At 35.3% G+C, this 22,340-nt stretch overlaps 3 protein-coding genes across 4 annotated transcripts; 2 read left to right on the top strand and 1 right to left on the bottom strand.

The window, feature by feature from the left end:
* The first annotated feature begins 8,124 nt into the window (after nt 1-8,124).
* LOC9324009 lies at nt 8,125-11,627 on the top strand. Of its 2 annotated transcripts, XM_021034608.1 has the most exons (8): nt 8,125-8,476; nt 8,554-8,657; nt 8,955-9,220; nt 9,303-9,370; nt 9,452-10,481; nt 10,553-10,632; nt 10,712-10,859; nt 10,954-11,627. In XM_021034608.1, exons 3-8 carry the CDS (start codon nt 9,028-9,030, stop codon nt 11,505-11,507), a joined length of 2,073 nt encoding a protein of 690 aa, XP_020890267.1. In that variant the 5' UTR covers nt 8,125-8,476; nt 8,554-8,657; nt 8,955-9,027; the 3' UTR covers nt 11,508-11,627. The 2 variants fall into 2 exon arrangements, with proteins under 2 accessions (XP_020890267.1, XP_020890268.1); XM_021034609.1 differs by lacking the exons at nt 8,125-8,476; nt 8,554-8,657 and adding an exon at nt 8,753-8,811.
* Nucleotides 11,628-11,766: 139 nt separating this feature from the next.
* On the top strand, nt 11,767-15,081 carry LOC9322460 (GMP synthase [glutamine-hydrolyzing]). The gene is made up of 6 exons (XM_002886348.2): nt 11,767-12,517; nt 13,175-13,425; nt 13,505-13,880; nt 13,972-14,103; nt 14,212-14,387; nt 14,783-15,081. Exons 1-6 carry the CDS (start codon nt 11,972-11,974, stop codon nt 14,904-14,906), a joined length of 1,605 nt encoding a protein of 534 aa, XP_002886394.1. The 5' UTR covers nt 11,767-11,971; the 3' UTR covers nt 14,907-15,081.
* A 1,155-nt stretch (nt 15,082-16,236) lies between these two features.
* On the bottom strand, nt 16,237-19,741 carry LOC9322461 (transcription factor EGL1). Its single transcript, XM_021010124.1, has 8 exons — nt 19,518-19,741; nt 19,248-19,371; nt 18,788-19,060; nt 18,134-18,230; nt 17,966-18,037; nt 17,133-17,870; nt 16,579-16,998; nt 16,237-16,486 (listed from the first exon to the last, which is right to left on the bottom strand). Exons 2-8 carry the CDS (start codon nt 19,364-19,366, stop codon nt 16,415-16,417), a joined length of 1,791 nt encoding a protein of 596 aa, XP_020865783.1. The 5' UTR covers nt 19,367-19,371; nt 19,518-19,741; the 3' UTR covers nt 16,237-16,414.
* Between the last annotated feature and the right edge of the window lie 2,599 nt (nt 19,742-22,340).

A 22,340-nucleotide genomic window follows, 5' to 3' on the forward strand; every position in this document is an offset into this window, starting at 1 on the left:
CACCGTTTCTTGCTTTTGTGAACACCAAGTAATTGGACAATTATCAAGATAGAAAATATGACCACACGTGCTCTTACCATCGTCTACGTCAACGTTATGTGAGCTATCACTGCAACCCACCAACTTCATCTTCTCCGAACGTTTAAACAAGAGACCAAGAGAGACAGTTCCCCGTAGATATCTCAACACTTGCTTCAAGACTGCTCCATGAGATTCTTTAGGATCTTGCATGTATCTACTTAAAACTCCAACACTATAAGACAAGTCCGGTCGTGTATGAATTAGATAACGTAGACATCCAATGCTTCTTCTAAATTCCTTTTCTTCGATTGTCTTCTCGTCTTTAGACTTTGACAACTGCAAGTTTAAATTCATAGGAATATGAGAAAGATTGCAATCGTTCATACCCGTTTCTCTCAAAATCTTTTGAGCGTATCTTTCTTGTTTTAGACTTATCCCTCCTTCATGTTGATGCACTTCTATTCCAAGATAATAAGTTAGTCTTCCAAGATCACTCATCTCAAACTTGGTTGCCATCTCCTCTTTAAAAACCAGAATTGCCTTCATACAAGATCCCGTAACAAGTAAATCATCAACGTAAACCGCAACCGCAAGTAGATGTCCTTTCTCTTTCTTTTGATACAACGATGGCTCCTTTGAGCACCTCTCAAAATTTAATTCCCTAAGAATCTTGTTTAACTTGTCATTCCAAGCTCTAGGTGCTTGTCTCAAGCCATAGAGAGCTTTACTTAACTTGTAAACTTTTTCTTCACTTCCTTCTACCACAAATCCTTCGGGCTGTTGAACATAAACTTCTTCTTTCAATTCTCCATGGAGAAAGGCGGTCTTAACATCCAAGTGATGTATTTCCCAGCCTTTTGAAGCTGCTAAAGCAATAATAAACCGAATAGTTTCAATACGTGCCACCGGAGCAAACACTTCATCGAAGTCAATACCGTGTCTTTGAACATATCCTTTAGCCACTAAGCGAGCTTTGTGCTTGTTAATGCTTCCATCAGAGTTTCTTTTGATTTTAAACACCCACTATAGGCCAATTGGTTTCACTCCAATGGGAAGTTCAACCAAATTCCACGTTTTATTTTTCTCTATCGAAGAAATCTCTTCCATGCATGCTTCTATCCACACTTTCGATTCTTTTGCTTCATTATAGTCCCATGGCTCCTCATTTATCACCGTTAGAAGCCTTTCACACTCTGCCTCTGCCATGAGAATATAATCACTTAGATATTTTGGTTGCACTCTTGGTCTTTTGGATCTCCTTAACAACGGTTGTGGCTGTTCTAGCTCATCATCATCATTGAGTTCATTATCACCGTTGTTCTCTTCTTTCTCTTCCTGATCTTCATTCAACACGTCCTCATTCACAACTTGAGTATCATGTGGGTTCTCCTCTGTTTCAATTTCTTCCTCTGTTTCTGGTATATCAATGATTTCTCTTATACCCTTATTACCAAACTCGCCTAGCTCAATAATAAAAGATCCGAAATTACTTTGAGCTTCTCTGTTCCAACTCCAACCTTTACTCTCATCAAATACAACATCCCGACTCACTGTTATTCTCTTGGTTGTAGGATCGAGTAAACGATATGCCTTTGATCCAGGCTCTGTTCCGAGATAAATTAAAGCTTTTGATCTATCATCTAGTTTCTTTCTTCCAACAGCTTCTGTTCTTGCATACCCAATACAACCAAACACTCTAAGATGCGCAAGATCTGGCTTTCTCCCTTTAAAGACTTCGTATGGAGTTGATTTGACTAGGGATCTTGTTGCAATTCTATTGATCAAATAAGTAGCATGCCTTACAGCTTCTCCCCATAAATAATTTGGAACACTCATATGCTTCAAAATACTTCTAGTCATCTCCAAGAGTGTGCGGTTACGTCTTTCAACAACTCCGTTTTGTTGCGGTGAATACGGTGCGGTTAGATGTCTTTTAATGCCATACTTGTCACAATAATCTTGAAACTCTTTGGACACAAACTCACCACCTCTGTCAGTTCGGAACGTCTTGATCGTGTTTCTTGTTTCTTGTTCAGCAAGTATTTTGAAGTTTTTAAACTTCTCAAAAGCTTCACGCTTTTCTCTCAACAACACAGTCCACATATAGCGTGAATAATCATCAATGATCACAAATACATACCTCTTTTGGCCCGCAGTCGAGGGTGTAATAGGTCCACAGAGATCTCCATGAATAAGCTCAAGAGGTTGTGTGGCTCGAAAACTTGTTGCTTGTGGAAAGGGCTGTCTTGTTTGTTTTCCCAGAAGACACGATACACATGTTTCTTTTTCAACTACAAATCTTGGTACACTAGACACTAAATCCTCATTGATCATTGTCTTTATTGTGTCCAAGTTAGCATGTCCCAAGCGTGAATGCCACTTGTTTGATTCCGATGATGAGATCACTTGTAGACACAATACGACATCAACTTCCAACGCTACTTTGTACAACCGATTAGGAGACCTTGCTGTTTTGACTAGTAACTGACCAAGTCGATCATAAAGCATCAAAAGATCTCCTTTCATACGAACTTCACATCCTCCTTCTGTGGCTTGACCAAGGCTTAAAATATTTGACTTTAAATCCGGTATATAGTATACGTTCTTCAAAATCTTCAAGACTTTCTTCTCACCATCCCGAAACACAAACTTAACTGATCCTTTGCCCTTTATATCAATACGGGAGTCATCTCCAAATTTTACTTTTCCCACAATTGTCTCATCAAGACTCATAAAGAAGCTTCGATTTCCACTCATATGGTTACTTGCACCATTATCAAGATACCACACATTCTCAGTGTCAAGATTGGATTCAAAACTGTTTGGTTTGACCTTGTTTTCATTGAGATAAACCACTTCATGCATCATTAACTCATCGGCCTCTTGTGTGGCATCGTCCTTCTTCTCAATAGTTTCTTGAAGTTTAAGTAACCGATCGGGACAATTGGATGCGTAATGACCTTGTTTGTCGCATCGATAACAAGTTATCATTGCGTCTCTTTCTCGTCCTTGTCTGTATGATCCATTTTGGAAAGAACCAAAATGTCCACGGCCTCTTCGTCTCCAATAATTTCGTCCTCCTTGACCCCTACCTCTGTTATTTCCATAGCTTTCTTGTCTTGAATCTGTGTTAGCGTACATAAGTTTACCACTATCCTCTTGCTCTTCTTCTTCTTCACAAATTCTTTCTTCATAGACCTTTAATCTACCCACAATATCCTCAAACGTTGTTTTGTTAAGGTCGAGTACTTGCTCAAAAGATGCCACGATGTGTATATACCTTTTCCGCGGAAGTGATTTGAGGAATTTCTTCACAAGCTTTGCTTCGTCGATGGTTTCTCCAAGGGCTGCCGAGTTTGATGAGATTTCAGCAAGTTTTCCAGCAAAAACATCCACCGTATCTCCATCTTTCATCTTGATTTTATCAAACTCAGTCATCAAGGTTTGCAGCCTAGCTTCTCTGACTCTCTCCGCACCAACGTGTCTCGCCTTTATTGCATCCCAAACTCCTTTTGACGTATCATGCTCTCCTACTTGTAGAATCAAAGCTTCTGGGATAGATTGAAATAACAGAGCAGTCGCCATATTGTTCTTGTCATCATCTTTATTTCCAGTTTCTATCGTATCCCATACCTTGTTTACTTTAAGAGCAATCTTCATTCGCATAGCCCAGACTGTGTAATTGGCGGCATTTAGCATCGGACACTTAACAGAGGAAGGTACAATCTCCTTGGCAGAGTTGACCTTGATCGACTCATCTTTCTCATCAACGTCACTCATATCTTGTTTGATGATTTTAATCTTCGAAGACTAATGAATCAAAACCGCTCTGATACCAAATCTAGTTTGGCAAAAGCTTTAAGAACACAAAGATCAACAAAGAATAACTCTCTTTATTAATCACTTAGGAAAATAACTCAAAACCTAAGCACTCAATCTCTATTCTCAAAACTCATAAGTTATGCTACACCTTAGCATCTTCTTATATAGAGAAGAGTTTTCCAATTCTCAAAAGTAAAACTTACATATTTAGATAACTCCTAAATAGTACTTTTCCTAATCTCTCTCAAAGATAACTTATTATTCAAGTAACTTCAAGCTTAGGCCAACAATTTTCAGTTAGTACTGCAAGTTTATCTTCTTTTTTGTTACCAAAAGTCTAGGGCGCGTGGTTCACCTTCTATTTTCTTCAACGAGAACTCTTCGCAAAATCAAATTGTGATGCCATGTCAGCAATGGGTAATAATACGTTAGGTTTGAAGGAAGGAGCGTCGATCCCTATTCCCACAATTGATTGTAACGTTGGTTTTCACTTTCCATGTTCTCATGAATCCACATAAATCAATTAAATTCAGAGCACCTCACCACTCTTTCGCTAGATTAAGATTTGATCATCTAAAAATCTTCTAGCTTTACACGCTCTATAGTGAAATTGCCTTCCAATCACGCATCATTTTTCAATTCTGTCAGAAACTCAGTTTTCCGACATAACCGCGATATTGTTTTACAATAGGGATGATCGACGAGAAGGTCATGAATCCGAACGAGATTGATACGATAAGCAGATCACAAACAATTCCCACCAAGATTTTCCTTAACTGTGTGTCTCTCTTTGATTTAAAGATCCAAACGTAAGTTTTGATTTGGTTTTCTGGAATATGGTGCAGCTAATATATATATAGCTACATATGATGTTATGGTCTCAACGACGCCCTTTAAAAGGACTAGATTGGGTTTGGAGACTGACATCCATGATTTGTTATATTCTTTTCATTTTATGGTTTTAGAGTTAGCTTCCCGCATAGGTAAGTTCTTTTCAATGATTTAAAAACATGCTATTCAATTTCTCTACAATTGAAATTCTAGTACACTCTCGTAGGTTCGTTTTCTCTAAAACTCTAATCACCAAGTATACTTTATAACATTGTCTACGATTCATACTTAAAATGTAACACGTCTTCTCACTTGCATTGATGTTTCATGTATATATGCAGATGGGAAATGGCAATGGCAAGCGTTTGTTCGACATTCAAGAATCATAAGCACCTGACCTCATAAAACTAAAGTGGGATCCATCAGAAATAATTTACACAAGTTTATCATCTAGATGTTAGTGGCACTTCACTTTGTTCCATTTAGTTTTTCATTTTACGTGCTTCTTTCTTTATAATTAAAAGGTTCAATACACTAGACTCCAGTTTCTACAATAAAACTTACTCATATTTACGACTTGGTTTAGATACAAAATGGTCATCTATGCCATGCCATGTATTGTATATTTCAGGTTTCTAAAGGCTTCAGAGGTCTCAGGTATCCAAAATAATGTGTTTCAAATCTACTTTCTTTACCCACCTACTTAAAAAATCAGTTATCTTACTCTTCCATTCAATTTGGTCTTTATATTGTGTATGTGCACATTCCATGGGACCCCTTAATTATTCTCCTTTTTCTGCTTCAGTGGTGAAGTGGTGACATAATGGGAGTGGAAGCAAAAACAGAGCACAGAGAAATTATGATTGACCTTTTCAAGTTCATCCATTTATGCACATATATATAGTTATGCCTGTTTTTGTTTGTCATTTCTTCTTACAAATTTTTGAAGCATACAATTTGGCATAGATAAGAATTAATATAAATTTTGTATCCTCCATACATTTTGGAGTCAGAGACATGATAACACTTCTTTTGATTACAACACTTATGAATCAATGGGGGATTGGCCATCAACAAAATTTTGATTTGTTTGCTATTGTATTTTTATTTTATGTTCCCACAATAATCTTGGTGGTAATGGTAATGACGTCTTAACTTACAGAAATTGTAATATGTTTCTTCTTCATTGTGAATTTAGATGCAAAGAAATTAAAACATACTGACATAAGAAGGACATGATTCTGTTACATGAGAAGGACGTGATTCTGTTACAAAAATCGAAACCAGAGTTTAAGATTCAAGGATGGGTTTTAGATTCAAGTAGTACTCCCTATAGACTTTGTGGTAAAAATGTTAAGACATAATATCATGAATTTTTTCTACTTATACCAAATAACTAAAAAAAATAGAATTTAAAACAAAATTACCTAAACCGTCAAATGTTAACCCGGGCGTAGCCGGGATTTTCACCTAGTTGACATAAATATATTATATTGAACGGCAGAGAGAAACTTTGGTGAAAAGTTGGATGGATTTGATTATTAATAACATAAGACAAGTGGACAACCACACGTATACCGTTACAAGTCAAACAATCATATTTATGTTCCACCAATTTCTATACAATAATACGAATGCAATCTCAAATTTTAATAAGTCATATTGACTTAAGAGTTAACGTGAAACTAACCCCATTGACTAAAGAGTTAGATTCGTTACTGGTGATAAAGGGATGAACAGAACTACAATTCCGGTTTGGGTAAATATAGAATAAGTGCAACAGACGAAAATTAAACAGAAAGAATTGATTCATCAATTTAAATCATATGTACTACTAATTAACAAACAAAAAAAAAGAGTTAAAGCTAGGCCTGGGCAAAAAAACCGCTAACCAAATAATCGATCGAACCGAACCGAAAAAAACCGAACCATATCCGAACCGAAGTTTTTAAAATAACCGAATGGTTTGTAAAATCTCCTATCCAAACTAACCGAAACCGAACCGAACCGAACCGATAACCAAACGGTTAACCGAAATATCCAAAAACCTATAAGATACCCAAAAATAATATCCAAAACTATAATTATAACCTCAAAAAATTAATTATTTTTATAATCAAAACAATCAAATACTTTAAATAATCAAAATATTCAAATATTGTTTGTTATATTTATCAAAGTTAACTACTCTTTTACAAAATTGAATCAAATTTTAATTTTTTTCTAATATTTTAATTTTTTTGCATTTTCTTTTTGTATTTTTTTGGTTAATTTTGGTTAGTTTCGGTTATATTCGGTAAATTTCGGTTAATTTGGGTGAAAACCCGAACCAAACCGAACGTGATAAAAGTTTGATTAGTTACGGTTACCTATTTAAATATCCAAACCGAACCGAACCGAAAGGTAACCGAACCGAACCGAACCGAAATTCTTAAAATATCCGAATGGTTATTATATTACCATATCCAAACTAACCGAAACCGAACGTAACCGAACCGAAACCGAATGGTCAACCGAATGCCCATGCCTACGACAAATCACATGTTAATAGCTAGCTTGAAAACCAATAAACTAGTTATTTAACTAATCAATATGAGAACAAAAAACACATGTAAATTTCCGATTATTTTACGAAATTTATTCGCATAACCTCATTAAAATTATGGTGAATATTTGTAATATTTATTACAGACCCGGTAGCAAATATCTAACACGTAAAATAGAAAGAAAAAAGGAACATGCCGTATTGGGATCGGCTACTATATAAATATATGTTATTCAGATATTAATTTCTTGATATATACACACACATATTAAATGTGCATGTGTATACACGTACTAAGACGTAGATGGAACAATACAATTCTTTACGTTACTAACTATAATAAAGATTAATCTGCAGAAAATAAGACCAATAATATTCATTTAAGGACTCGAGAACCAATCGGTAAATGTCAAGAAAGACTATAACAGCAAAATATTATACGTAATAAATAATAATCATTAAAAGCAGATGTACTACTTATTTCATTATTTGAGTTTGATTCCAACGGTTACATTTTTCGATAAAATAAATTTTGGGCCAAAAAGGTACTACTCCTTTTATTGACAGTGATAAGTTAATGTTTAAAATCACATAAAAACCATGGTAATATTTATGTTTTACTCTATATATAAATGTATATGTATATATTTTTAGAGATAAGAAGAGGACAGAAATAAAAGCTTTATTTGAAAGCATTGTCTTATATCTGCAAATTTCAATGTCTCTTTCATTCTCACGTCCCTCTCCTCCTTTCTCATTTTCTCTCATTTATTTTACAAACTTAAGGAAAAAAAACTATCTTTAATTATTTATTTTTATTTTTAAAAAAATATTTTCAAATTATTACAGTATAAAAACAAAATTGTACACTATAAATGTCTGGTCGCCTGCAAAAAAATGTCTGAACATCTAAAATCAAAAGTGTAAATCAGTAAATCTACTGGTCTTTTGATTATTTTATTTTCACTTCTAATCATTTCCTTTTCTTTTTTTTTCCACAAGTTACTTTCCTTCATCTTCTTCTTCTTCTTCTCCATAAGCCAAACTAAAACCCTCTTTAATGGCGAGAGGACCCATCTCCAAGAATAAACAGTAATCTTCATTTATTGTCCTTACAAATTTTTCATTAAGGCCAAAAAAAATCCCCAAATTAAAAATCAAATAAAAATCTTTTCTTTTTTAATTACATGAGTAGATGAAGAGACAAGGGTCCCTATAATTTTCTCTTTAGATCTTCAAAACCCAAACCTCAATCATGTTGGTCACTTTTCTTCTTCCTTTATAATCTATGTAGAAACAAAAATCTATGGTTTTTAACTTTTCATGTTTATCAGTCCCTCCATCATCACAAAGCTGAGTGCTTGATTGGCTCCACAGACAGACTCTGTAAAGAAAAGTTTGCATTTTTTTTCTGACCCAGTTCAACCAAAAAGCTCTGGTAAGCAAATCTCTCTTATATATTGTAAGATATACACACTTATTTATGAAAAAGATTACATTTTTTTGGCTAAAGGAAGTTTATTTTTTCATGAATAAGAAGTTTTTTTTTTTCATGAAAATCTCAGTTTTGGGTTTATGGGAAGATAAAAAAGGTAACCCAGGAAGTAAAATTGACAGTTTTGTATCCAAAAGAAGCAATTTTTGGACACTATTAGAATTATCTGTTTTTGTTGCTGTTACTATGTTTGTAAGATTTTTTAAAAAGATAAGATTTTTTTTTGTTTTGTTTTTTCAGGTCTTTGAGAAACGATTTTACTAAATTGGAGACGAGAGTTTTGAATGATTGGTGAATTTGTTGTTGATCATCAATGGAGAAGAAGCGATCACCAAGAAGTAGCAAGAGTCCTGGACCTGCAATTTTCCCTAAAAGCCCTCTTGTCTACGAGAGTTATAAGTCAGGTTGTGGTTGGAAACTGATAAAGTTCTTCGATTTCGGACATGTCAAATCTGGTAATAAGAGACTTGGTTCAGAGAAGAAGAAATTCATCAGAGATTCTGCTGGTTAGTGGTATTTGAAATCAGTGTTCTTGGATCATTTCTTAACATGATCTTAGTGTTAATTTGATTTTTTCTCTTTTTGTAGGTAATGTTTATACTAAAAGCCAGCTTGATTTGCTTAAGAAGCTTCATGAGAAGTGTCAGTGTAATGATGTAAGTTTTTAAAATTGTTAGTTTTGGGTTTAAGCTTAAGTAGAGATTGTTGAGTGAAACTGAATCTCTTGATTTGTTCAGCGGATTGTGGAAGAAGAGAGTTCGTGTAAGCCTAAAACAAGGAGAAGATCTTTGAGTTCTGAAAGAGAACTTGAGAAGTATGAATCTAAACCTGTTCAGGGATTGCTAGAGAGAGAGATAAGAAGGATCAAGAATCTAAAGGAGGAAACTTGCGATGTCCCTGATATGCAAAAGCAATCTTCTTTGAGTGAAATTGAGAAGACAAATGATAAGGATAATCAAATAGATCTGAAGAATGGGAGAGATTGTAAGAAGAGTGCAGAGATTAACCTTCAAGCTTGTGTAAATGAAGCTGCTGAAACATTTATCTGTTCCAAGGCAGAAGAGAAGGGGAAAGATCGGTCTAAGCAGTTCATGGAGGCGTTAGATATTCTAAGTTCGAACAAAGAATTGTTCATTACACTCTTACAAGATCCTAATTCATTCTCGAAAAAAGGTCAAGACTTGGAAGGATGTAAGGTAAAGGACCCGCGGGATAACTCTCCATCAAGGGATGATGATTTGGATAACATTGTTCTCTTGAAGCCTAGATTATCAAGCTCGGTTGACGATAAAGTATACTTGAGATTCAAACATCTGGCCAAGAAGTTGAAGCTCGTTGTTGGATCTAACAAAGATAGCAATCACGCAGAAAACAAACCTGAAGGTAGCGGTAAAGGTAGAGAAACCGAGGCTGCTGCTTTTAGAACAAGTGATGTTTCTACAAGTACATTTGGACATAGAAGCCCGGAGTCACCGGTGTTTAGGCGCAAAAAACGGGTAGAATCAGATGTTTTCAAGCTAAGTATCGAGAACGATGTTTTGCCAAGGAGATTCATGGTAGAAAGGCAACAAGAGAGATTAAATTCTTCACCGGTTTATGAGGTTCCTTATCAATTGAGTAGCTTGCAGACAAAGCTCAAAGAAAGAAGACAGAAGCTGGAAAAGAAAAGAGAGAGCTTCAAGTTGTGGTCTTTGGACAAAAACTTCGAGGTTTTTGACCCGAATCCATACAATTCTAATCTAAGGTCTCTCGACGGCAATTGTACAGGTAAAAGAATACAGAACCTTTAACAAATCATCGTCGAGCCAATGCAACTAAACTGTTAAGATTTGAATCAGGTTCTGCTGAGTACAAAAGTCTGAGAACTCTTGTAGAAGACGGATTCGTGAAAGATAGATGCCTCGAGAGCTCATTAGCAGTAAGTACTGAAGAAAAGAGTAGAGATGTCTATGTTTCTACCGGATTGGATGTTTTATTTATGCTTTAATCCGTTGCAGGAGTCGAATTCGAGTCTAGAAAGACAAGACTGCAACATTCATGACCCGAAACAGGAGCAGGAACAACCGAGTCCTGTCTCTGTTCTTGAGAGGATTCATTTGGAAGACGAAACCGTTATCCCCGGAAATGTGAAAATTTCTAACCTTGGTAAAAGCCCCTGAATCAATGCTTTCATTATTTTCATCCTTGGATCACAGTTATCTGTTTGATTTACCCGAAAAACTCTGTTACTTTCTTGCAGAAGAGAAGATTGGATTATCTTTTGATGATTCCAACATTGAACTTGTCGAAAAAGAATCCGTTCATGAGTTTGTGAAAAAAGTTCTTGAAGCTTCAAGATTGAATTGGACTAATCTTATGGCAAGGTGCAACGAAGAAACATCACTACTCGATGAATTCTCACATGGTAATCACAACGACCAGCTTCTTCTTGTTCTTGATTACACCGACGAGATTCTCCGCGAAATTTACCGTCAAGACATCAAGTTTTGGCCTTTCTCGCCATCGAAGAGCTCGAGAGTCGTCAATCTACAATCATCCCTTAGAGAAAAAGATCTGATTCACGAGACGATGAGACATTTTGACTGGAGTTTACTCTGCTCCGACTCTCCTACAAGATCATTGGATCAGATCATTGAAACTGATATAATAAAGCCATGTCTTTGGTTGGATTTTGGTGGTGAATCTGAAGGTGTTGTGTCTGATATTGTGGAAAAGATTCAGCAACAATTGGTGCTTGAGATCTCTCATGAGCTAAGAACAATGCAGAGGAGCATATTATGTCGATTAATCTGAATTTCTTCGGATATATTCCAACATTTTTTTTGTCTGTATAAAAATGTTTAAAATTTGAGAATCTTCTCTTCATTATTATTAGTTATCTAAATTTAAAAAGATTCGATCTTTTGATTCGAACTTGGGATGGTTCTAGTAAAAAGCTTCTGATTCATTGAAAAGGTTTTGACTTTTGACCAATTGAGATTTTGTTATTGGAATTAGGGATTTAGGGTTTTAACAGCGGCCGGAAATTGTGGGCAAAAAGATTCGAACTTTTTTTCATTATCTCAATTATTAATGACAAAAGATCTCGTCTTTCTCGTTTTCTGTGATTCAGACAAAAGTCATAAAACCCTAGTTGCTGCTTCTGCTCTGTTTTTATAAGCCTCCACTTCCCGCCAAGCCTCTCTTAGCCATAAACAGTGAAAAACCCTAAATCTCTTTTGTTCCTTCACCAAGCACCAAGCTCTAAAACCCTATCCATGGAGACGCCGACGATGAAGCCTGATACGGTTTTGATTCTTGATTACGGCTCCCAGTACACACATCTCATAACTCGCCGTATTCGTTCTCTCAACGTCTTCTCTCTCGTAATCAGTGGAACTTCATCGCTCAAATCAATCACTAGCTATAACCCACGAGTCGTTATCCTCTCCGGTGGACCTCACTCTGTTCACGCGCTCGACGCGCCGAGTTTTCCCGACGGGTTCATGGAGTGGGCAGAGTCGAACGGTGTTCATGTTTTGGGGATTTGCTATGGTTTGCAATTGATTGTGCAGAAGCTTGGAGGTGTTGTTGTGGAAGGAGAAAGTAAAGAGTATGGGAAGATGGAGATTGAAGTGAAGGGCAAATCGGAGATTTTTGGGTCGGGGAGTGGTGGAGAGAAGCAAATGGTTTGGATGAGTCATGGTGATGAAGCGGTTAAGCTTCCTGAAGGGTTTGAAGTTGTGGCTCAGAGTGCTCAAGGAGCTGTTGCTGCTTTGGAGAATCGGAAGAAGAAGATTTATGGATTGCAGTATCATCCTGAGGTATTGAAACTTGTAGAATCTGATATAAGATCATAGTTTTGGATTGGAGTTTTAGTGGGTTTAGTGTTTTTGGATGATAAAGTCTGGATCTTTGGCATGTTAGCTGTTCATATCTTAATGAATCTGTGACTCTCTGATAAGTGAAAAATGTGAGACATTTCTTAATTTGGACATAGCTATTTTAATGGTTGGTTAGTGTGATCCTAGAGGGTGAGGAATCTGATATAGTATTGTAGTTTGGATTGGATAGTGGATTTTAAATTTATGGATGACAAAGTCTGGATCTTTGGCTTACTAGCTATTCGTATCCGTAATGAATCTGATGAGACTACTTGGGAGAATTTAGTTCATGTTCTGTGATTCTCTCATAAGCGAATAATATGAGACTGTTTTTGAATATAACTCGGGAATTCAATTTTATTGACATAGCTATTTAATGGTTGGTTAGTTTGCTTCTAGAGACTGAATAATTTGATATAGTATCATTGTTTGGATTGGATTTTAAGTGGATTTAGTACTTCTATTTGATTGAAATAACTATATCAATGTTTTGTTAGTCCATTGATTTGAGAATTACTCGTGAATGTCGGTAAATGATGTGCTGGTTAAGTGTTGATTTCTTGCTTATGATGAAATGGTTTTTGTTTGATTTTGCAGGTAACTCATTCACCAAAAGGGATGGAGACACTTCGGCACTTCCTCTTTGATGTATGTGGAGTATCTGCCGATTGGAAAATGGAGGATCTGATGGAAGAAGAGATCAAAGTGATTAACCAAACCGTTGCATCTGACGAACATGTCATTTGCGCCTTGTCAGGAGGTGTGGACTCTACTGTTGCTGCAACTCTTGTTCACAAGGCAATTGGAGATAGGCTTCATTGTATCTTTGTTGATAACGGGCTATTAAGGTTAGAGAAGAAGCGACTTTCATTGTGATGTGCACTTTTATTGTGTTTTTTCGTTAATTGAGAATGGTCCCTTTTGTAGGTATAAGGAGCAAGAACGTGTGATGGATACCTTTGAGAGAGACTTGCATCTACCTGTTACTTGTGTTGACGCATCCGAGCGGTTTTTGAGTGAACTTAAAGGCGTTGTGGATCCCGAGACCAAGAGAAAGATAATCGGAAAGGAGTTCATCAACATTTTTGATCAATTTGCCCAAGAGTTAGAAAAAAAGCATGGGAAGAAACCTGCTTTTCTAGTTCAAGGGACTCTGTACCCTGATGTGATTGAGTCGTGCCCTCCCCCTGGTACTGATAGAACTCATTCTCACACCATCAAAAGTCATCATAACGTTGGAGGACTCCCTAAAGACATGAAATTGAAGCTGATCGAACCACTCAAGCTTCTCTTCAAAGACGAGGTGTGTTACTATTGTCTTTTTACTATCTTTCTTGTCTGCAACTGTCGAGTGTTTGGTATGTGATCTTTCTCTGATTTCTTGTGCAATAAAGGTTCGTGAGCTCGGAAGAATCTTGAATGTTCCTGTAGGATTCTTGAAGCGTCACCCATTCCCTGGTCCGGGACTCGCAGTTAGAGTTTTGGGCGATGTCACCCAAGGAAACGCCCTCGAGGTTCTTCGTCAGGTGATCTCTTGAAAACTTCAAACCGGCTATATAAATTCTTTGGTTTTGTACTTACTCATTTACCAAACTCATCTTTTTTTTTTTCCGGTTTTTTTTCCATCTCCTCAGGTTGATGAGATTTTCATCCAATCAATCAGAGATGCGGGTCTCTATGATTCGATCTGGCAAGCTTTCGCAGTGTTCTTGCCTGTAAGATCAGTTGGAGTCCAAGGTGACAAGAGAACACATTCTCATGTGGTTGCTCTACGGGCAGTTACAAGCCAAGATGGAATGACTGCAGACTGGTAAGCTTCTTACTTGTCTTAATACCAATGCTTATAGTACTCTTTTGATCGTAACTCATTACCGTGTTGATGTGAATAATTGAGGTTTAGATCTATCATGTGGTACTTAGGATTGAGTATTTGGGTATTTGAGATTTAAGGTCGGATTAGTTTAGGTGTTGGGAGTGTTTAAAGTCATGTATTTAGGTATCTAGGTTGTCTCAAACCGGTTAAATGGATCGGATAGTGAAACTTAACAATATTTACTTGCTTTGTTGCAATATTTAAGACTCGTTATCCGATCTGAGTACAAATAGAGGTACATTGATTCTAAGAGAGAACAAGTATTCAATGAAAACGCAAGTTTATATTGTGACTGTGGGTACTTAGATTGGTGATGTTTAAATAAACCGCAGGTTCAATTTTGAGCACAAGTTTTTGGACGATGTTTCCCGGAAAATCTGTAACAGCGTTCAAGGAGTAAACCGTGTGGTTCAAGACATTACATCAAAGCCTCCTTCAACGATCGAATGGGAATAAAGTAAAAACATAAATTTGAGTCTTTTATTTATGGGTGTCTGCAATTCTTCTACCATGTAAAATAGATTATCATCAAACAATGATGGTGAATTAGTGATGGTGTTTATCATTATTATTATTAGTAGACAATGGTTTTCTGGTGAAATAAATGAGTAATCGGTAGACAATGGTATCACACATTTTGGGCCAGTTGCTTATGGGTTTTAGCCCGGATGATCAAATTGGTGTGTTTCTATGCAACAAGCATTCATTTCCAGGGAATAGTCATATCAGTTAGGTCTTGATCACCCTGAGTTCTGGAAAAATATATACATGATATAACCGAATTTATACGTTCAAGATGTAGCTAGGTTAATCATTACATAACCGGCCTTGTATACAGTAGTTGTGTTGGTACATTTCTACAATATGTTAATCCTATTCTTCTCCTTACTTTTCAATAGCACTATGGTACATCTTTTTCTTGCCTTTTTGGCTTTTCTAAGTGCAATTTGGGAGGGAAGATATGAACTAGAGACTGATCCATATTGAATTTCATGCTGTGGTTTCGTAACTTTATGTAGATAACGAAAAGTAGGTTTAAACTTTAAAGTAGTCTTCTTTCAATATTCGGTATTTAAATCTAGTTTGTATCTTCTAAACCTCAGCTTCACCAATTCATGGATCTCCTTAATGGCCACCTACCATGCCAACCAATCTCATTAAAGAACTACAAATTTTTTAAGTTTCTTCTAAATCAAGAAATTTTCAACACAATTTTCTAACGCCACATTATTCATTTGCAATAAAGATAACCTCTTACTAAAATGAGAGAGTTACTTTGATGCTACCAAACGAAATCCAAATATAGTCCAAGTCCTTGTGCTTACAATTTTCTTCCTTTATTTTTTGACATAAAAGTTAATGTTTAATTGGTAACACATGTTGAAGTGAGATCTCAGTGGCGTTAGATGCAATTATTTGAAATGACATTACTTCTTTTCTCTATAAGGCAGTGTATTTTGTGAACACTTTTACCAGCTTTTGACCACCAATTCTATCTTTAACTTTTCTAAATATATTTTAAAAATTTTACATAACTTTTCTTAAAATACCTAAAGAATATTTGAAGTGAGATTGAAGATTTAGTATATTAAAATCGGACTGTAGTGTCTCTTTAGAGATTTTACTTTAGTGTTTTCGGTCGAACTTGAAATATTTCGTTACATTTACTTTTGCAAATGTTACTTTTAGTTTACTTATGTTCAACTTTTATTTACTACTACGAGTGTTTCTCATTTTGCATAATTTAAGTTCACAGTATATTAGTATGCTAAGGAACTCATATTTGTTTTTTTTCTTATTGTCTTCTTATACGTTATGAGCCAAAAGGAATTCGATTTTACAAGAATTCTAAAGGATCTTCCAAAACTTCAAAATCACAAAACTCGGTTAGAATCACTGAGTACCGAAAATTGGAAAACTAAACCGGAGAAATAGCTAATTTTGTCAATCTAAACCGTGAGACCTCAACATATCCATGCAACCCTTTGAAGTGCCTCTTGGATCATTCCTGTTGTTGCTATTTTTGTCCCTTTATGCTGCAACCAACATTAAAACTGTATATATCAAATTTCGGTTTACTCATATTCCGGTTAATTAATCTAAATTAAGCTTGGATTAACGACTGTACCTTGCAGTTAACGGTTAAGCAGAGTAAACCGTCTCCAGTTGACGATTGTACTGAGTGAGAATCCAAGTTAAGATCACTAATCACATCCATTATCTCAAGTAATATTCCTTCTCTCCAAGCACATCTAAGCTCAACAACCACCTCGTTACCTAATGAACTGATCCTTAAGTTATCGGTTAGACCAGCATAACCGGTATCATTCGGTTCATCTTCTCCTACATTCACATCACTCCCCTTCCTCTTGCTGTTCATACAATTCGCCGATGCTCTTTCTTCCTCATCCTCCGGTTTCTTCCTCTTCATCGTCGTCATTCGCGTCTCTGTATCCGCAGATTCTCTACAAGATTCCAATTCTTGAACCCTTTTTTGAAGTTCTTGAAGATACTCAATTGTATCATCAAGAATCGACACTTTATCAATCTGTGAATCAGAAAGAGAATCAAGCTTAGTTCCTTCAAAGCATAATATTTTGACATGTAAAACGTAAAGTTTCTTTCTATAATCAAGACGTATACATGAACCGTTACTGAAACAGAATTGTTAGAATCGGTTACCTTACTAATTGAAGGAATGATTGATCTCAATGTCATGAACCGTTCATTCAATTTCTCGCGGCGTTTCTTCTCGGACAACGCATGGTTCCCGGTTTCCTCTGGTGTGTCTGGTAACAACTCTTCTTTCTTGTTCATCAGAGGAACTTCGAAGAGTATCTTCTTTATCATCTTCTGCGATTTCTCTCCCAACGTTTTCACGGATGATGATCGCTTCCACCTTGTGAAGCTAGACTGCTTATCGAAGTTCTGAAACTGCGGTCCGAGTATTAGCTGATGCGTTGTTTTGAAAATCGTCGAGATCACCCCTTGGTAATGAACATCATCGTCCATATTTACATGGTTACTCTGTTCTTGAATCTGACCTAACCGTTGAACCCTACTCTTCCTTGGATCACAAGCAACTCGCCCGGTTGTTCCAACAAACGTTTGGGAAACGCAATCGCTAGAGTTTAACGATTGGTGAATGCAGTTACTGAGTTCTTCACCAACAAAGTGCCAGCTTTGTACCTGAGACGCACCACCATCGTTGATGAACGAATCATGATCCTCTGGTTCTTGCTCAAACCCGCTAGTAGAAGTTGTCGGAAAAGCTTCGGTTCTAAACACCGGAGTGTATTTATCGTCGCTTAAAGGATCAAAAATTTCTTGATAGTCTGATCTTGTCGATATTGTAGTATAAGGAGTAGCTTCAAGGAACAACGTCTTCACGGATTGTATCACGTTCAAGTCCTCTTTAATCTAAAAGAACAAAAAACAATGAGTAACAAAAGTTTTTGGGTACTTTTAAGAATATTTTCATAGTGTTGGGGCAATTCTAGAAGACATAGGCTTACATGTTCGGTTGTGCCGATCTCAAGGACTCCTCCAAGAAACGGGAAGCAAACCACTGTTTGAAGCGAAGCACTCTTTAAAGAGCAAAACGCCAAACGGAAAAAAAAAAGGAGCGTTTTAAGTTATAGCGTTCTTGACTTACTTTAGCGTTTCCATTTGCAAAAACTTACTTTAGCTAGAAGAGAACGAGTGAAGACTTTGCTATCGGCGGTTTCAGCGTTACAAAGCCATATTGGTTCTCCGTTGGATAATGCTCCTCCTGGGATTCTACCAAAAAGACGGAAATACCCTTTATGTTTTTATCTCAAATCTTTATCTTAATGGAAGAACAACATTTTTGTACGACTTTTCTTAAAAAGTTATGAATAGCAACTGTATCATGTAAATGAAGTAGAAACTTATTTCCAAAATTTTTAAAAATATATATATATACTTCAAAACACCACAAACATAAAACTTTAGCCTGTAAAAAGGATAATTACATTGTTAATAATTAAACTCGTCTTTAACAAAAATAAACTCGTTCATGTCGGATTCTGAAGAAGCTCACATGGAAGACGAGAATTGAAGGAGACAAGCTAATAAAGGGTGTTCTTGTCTTTTTTTTGTGAGACAAAATAAAACATACCTTCCTCATAAAAAAAATTGATCTTTGGAATTTGATATATTTCACAACTTCTAATAATTGAACTATAAATAAAATAACATAAAACTATATTCTTGAAAAATATTTTTATATTTAAAGATAAGTTTACGTGTTTTAAATGTGAAATGAAAGGAGTATACTGTATTAGAGATGGATTACAAGGAAAAGACGGAATTACCCTTCACCAATGTTGAAGACGAAAGACATGCATACTAAGTAATACCACTCGGTGTCGGTGAGGTCCTCCGGTGACAGTGCGGCAGCGAAAGCTCGTCTAGTGACCTGAGAGCCACCGGAAGTTGAAGATTCAGCGAGGGAGAGAGATTCATAAAGCTCTCTAAGCTGCTCACTTCTCTCAAGACCTAACTGGTCAACTTTGACTTCTGCTGCTTGAATCGTCTTCCTTGTCTTAATGTCTCCATTGTAATATCCATCTCCCCACTCCAACACTCTTCGTTCGGAGAAAACAAAAATAAGCAAGAAAAATTGGATTAATCGAGAAAACAGAACAAAAATCGAAATCTTGAAGCAAGGATAAAGTTTTATCTGAGTTTTGGATTAAAATCAAGAATGTCTCAAAGAAAAAAGTTTATTTTCAAGAAAAGTTAAGTTTAAGGATAAAGATTTGGAGATTGTACCCTGGTTGAGAAGCAGAGACAGACCAGAAGATTCCATAACTCCATTGAATGTTTCGAACTGAAACTGCGAGCTGTTTCTTTAGATTTTCCGGCACCGTTCTGTTTTCTCCGGTTGCCATTGTTTCTTCATCCCCATGTAACAAACAAAGATCAGATATTTTGTCAACAACAAAACTTTGTTGTCTTTGAATAAATCAGAAGACAAACAGAAAAAAATTAAAGCAGAAGTGATTTAAAGGTTATGACTAGTCATGAGTTAGTGATTTTTACATGACATTGGTTTGGTTTCCTGAGGAAGAAGAAGACAACAAAACCCAGAATATATATTTATTTTTTAAAACTTCTATAATGGGAAAAAAGATTAAATATTTGTGACTTTGAAGTTACTATTTGTTGTGGTTGGATTGAGCTTTGAGTCGAGAGAAAAAGGACGGTGTCCGAATCTCTTTATGGATACTTATTTAGGTGTGTGTACACTGTATATTATCACAAAACACTGAATTTTACGAGGAATTTAAAATATATATATATATATATATAATAAGTGGTAAAAAAACAAAAGTAGTGTGTCTATTAAGACCATCAGCAGTGACAAATGTGTTTGTGTGGGTGTAAGTATTTTTTTAGTATTATAATTTAAAGCAAAAGAGAAAAGAGAAAGAGAAAGAAAAAGGGAGATAGAGAGAAAAAGTGTTACACCCGAGTGTAAATTTACACCCGGATGTGAAAAAAGAGACAATTTTTTTGTTTTTTTAATACCTACACCCCAAGACTCACACCCACCTGCTTATGCCACTGCTGCTCTAACGCTCTTGAATACGATGTTCCAAGCACCACTCTCTTTTTGGAAATTTATTTTTGTTAAAGAAAGATATTTTTTCTATCTATATATACATTTTTGGATCACAATTAGCAAATAAATCCTGAAGTTGAGAAGTATTTACAATGGCATGCCATTAGCATTAATTATTTAGATTTGTTTTATTAAGTAAAGATTTTTAAATGAAATTCATTTCTCATATATTTAGCAAAAGTCTCTACAAAATCTTTCATGAAGTAAAGATTTTGAAATCAAATAAGTTTTCAACAATTTACCAAAAATCTCTACACAATCTTTTTAAAAATCTCGACTTAGTTAACTTCTGATTTTTATCTGCAAAAAAAAAAAATTAATAGTAACGAATGATGTAAAAATCGGGAATGTTGATACTTGATACTACAATTTCTTCTACTTCTTTTTTTTTTTTCATATAATGAAAATTATTTTTTAGGGATATTTTCTCAAAACCTCTAAATACAACAAAGGGTTTCAAAAGATAGCTTCTCTTTTGGCGGGTCGACACGCAAACCCGCAACTCTCTACGGGCTTATCCGCATGAACCTGAGACCCGTAGTAGATAAAAATATTATTCAAAAAAAAATAACAAATGATGTTTAATTTTACGGAACGGGGTTATATGGTGTAACGGGTTTAGATCGATATTAATATTAAACAATATACTTTGGATGAAATCTTAGAATTAAAAATCAAAATTTAATTATAAAATCAGAAACACTAAACAAAATAAACAATATTAACAAAACAAATACAACTTAAAATTTTGTTAAATAATTTTTTAGTTATAAAAAATCGATCCGCGGTGTACCGCGGGATAAAATCTAGTCAATGATATGTTTTCTATCTTTTTTCCGTAACTAATAAATTATGGGTCTTTAGACTTAAGTCCACAATTTTCTTGGCTATCGAATTAAAATAAGTAAATTAGTATTTTTTTCGTTGCCAAATTTAACATGATAACAATATTTGAAGAAGTTCATAATTTTGTATTCGATATGATTCGGCGAATAACTAATCAATCAGGTGAAGTGAGAAAATTATTCAATTTAGTTTTCCCAAGTATGCAAATTAAATTGCAAAAATATGTTATACAGCTCAAGTCTCAAAACCTAATTTCTCATTCGAACTTTTAAGTTTTGACTATTTTATTTTTAATGGATTTGCTATGTGAACAAGCACGACAAGGCGTATGAGTCCTACATTTTTAAAACTAAACACCCCTTAAAAATATGGTGTATAGTCGAAATCAATTAATTGATTTATTTGTATTCAACAGTACACTCTATAGTTTGGAAAGGGGAAATCGGCTTTTTCATACCCCCACAATTGTTTTATGTTAAATTTATACCTAAACTAGATCGTTGTGCTAAAACATACATCTAGTAATAAAATATATGAATTTCATACCTACATTTTATGTTTTGTGCTAAATCATGCATACGCTCTAAATCTTGACTACGTGTAATCCACGTGTGCATGTACGTGGCTTTGGTGTAAGGAAATTGGTTTTTTCATACCTCCACAAAACCAATATGTGAAATTCATACATGAATTTTATACTATTGTGCTAAAACATATCCTAAATAACCAAAAATTTAAATTTAATATAAATCGAAAACTCAAACCGGAACCGACCCGAAAAACTTGGTTCGGATCGTTAATGGATATAACCAAATTACCCTATTGTGTCTTATATATGTCTATTTGTGGATATCGGTTCGGGTCTGGATATTATCTGATACCCGAATGGGTATCTAAATATCCAAAATATTTGTACTCAAAACCCGAACATATAAACGGTTAACGAAAACTACTTGGACAAGTATCCGAATACCCGATATATTTATATATTTTTGAGTATTATGTATCCGATTATGCCCAAACTCTAGCAAAATACTTGAAATTTAACTCAAATCTCCGAAAAACAAACAAAATACTTTAAATGTTTGATTACATAGGGTATATTACAAATCCACGTAGATGCACACGTGGATGCCACGTAATCGACATTAAGGTCGTAAGCATGATTTTGCACAAAACATAAAGTGTAAGTATGAAATTCAAATGTTTCATTAGTGGAGGTATGTTTTAGCACAACTGTTGTATAAATTTAACATAGTGTAATTTATCATTCATTGAAATTTTGACCCAAAAAAAACATTCATAGAAATAACACTTGTCAAATCCAACCAAACCAATTTGCCACCCACATAAGCAATGGTTTATATTGTTACTGGTCAAATATATACTATGTA

This window comes from Arabidopsis lyrata (genome assembly GCF_000004255.2).
Source record: "Arabidopsis lyrata subsp. lyrata unplaced genomic scaffold ARALYscaffold_2, whole genome shotgun sequence".
In the NCBI taxonomy this organism is placed as follows: domain Eukaryota; kingdom Viridiplantae; phylum Streptophyta; class Magnoliopsida; order Brassicales; family Brassicaceae; genus Arabidopsis; species Arabidopsis lyrata.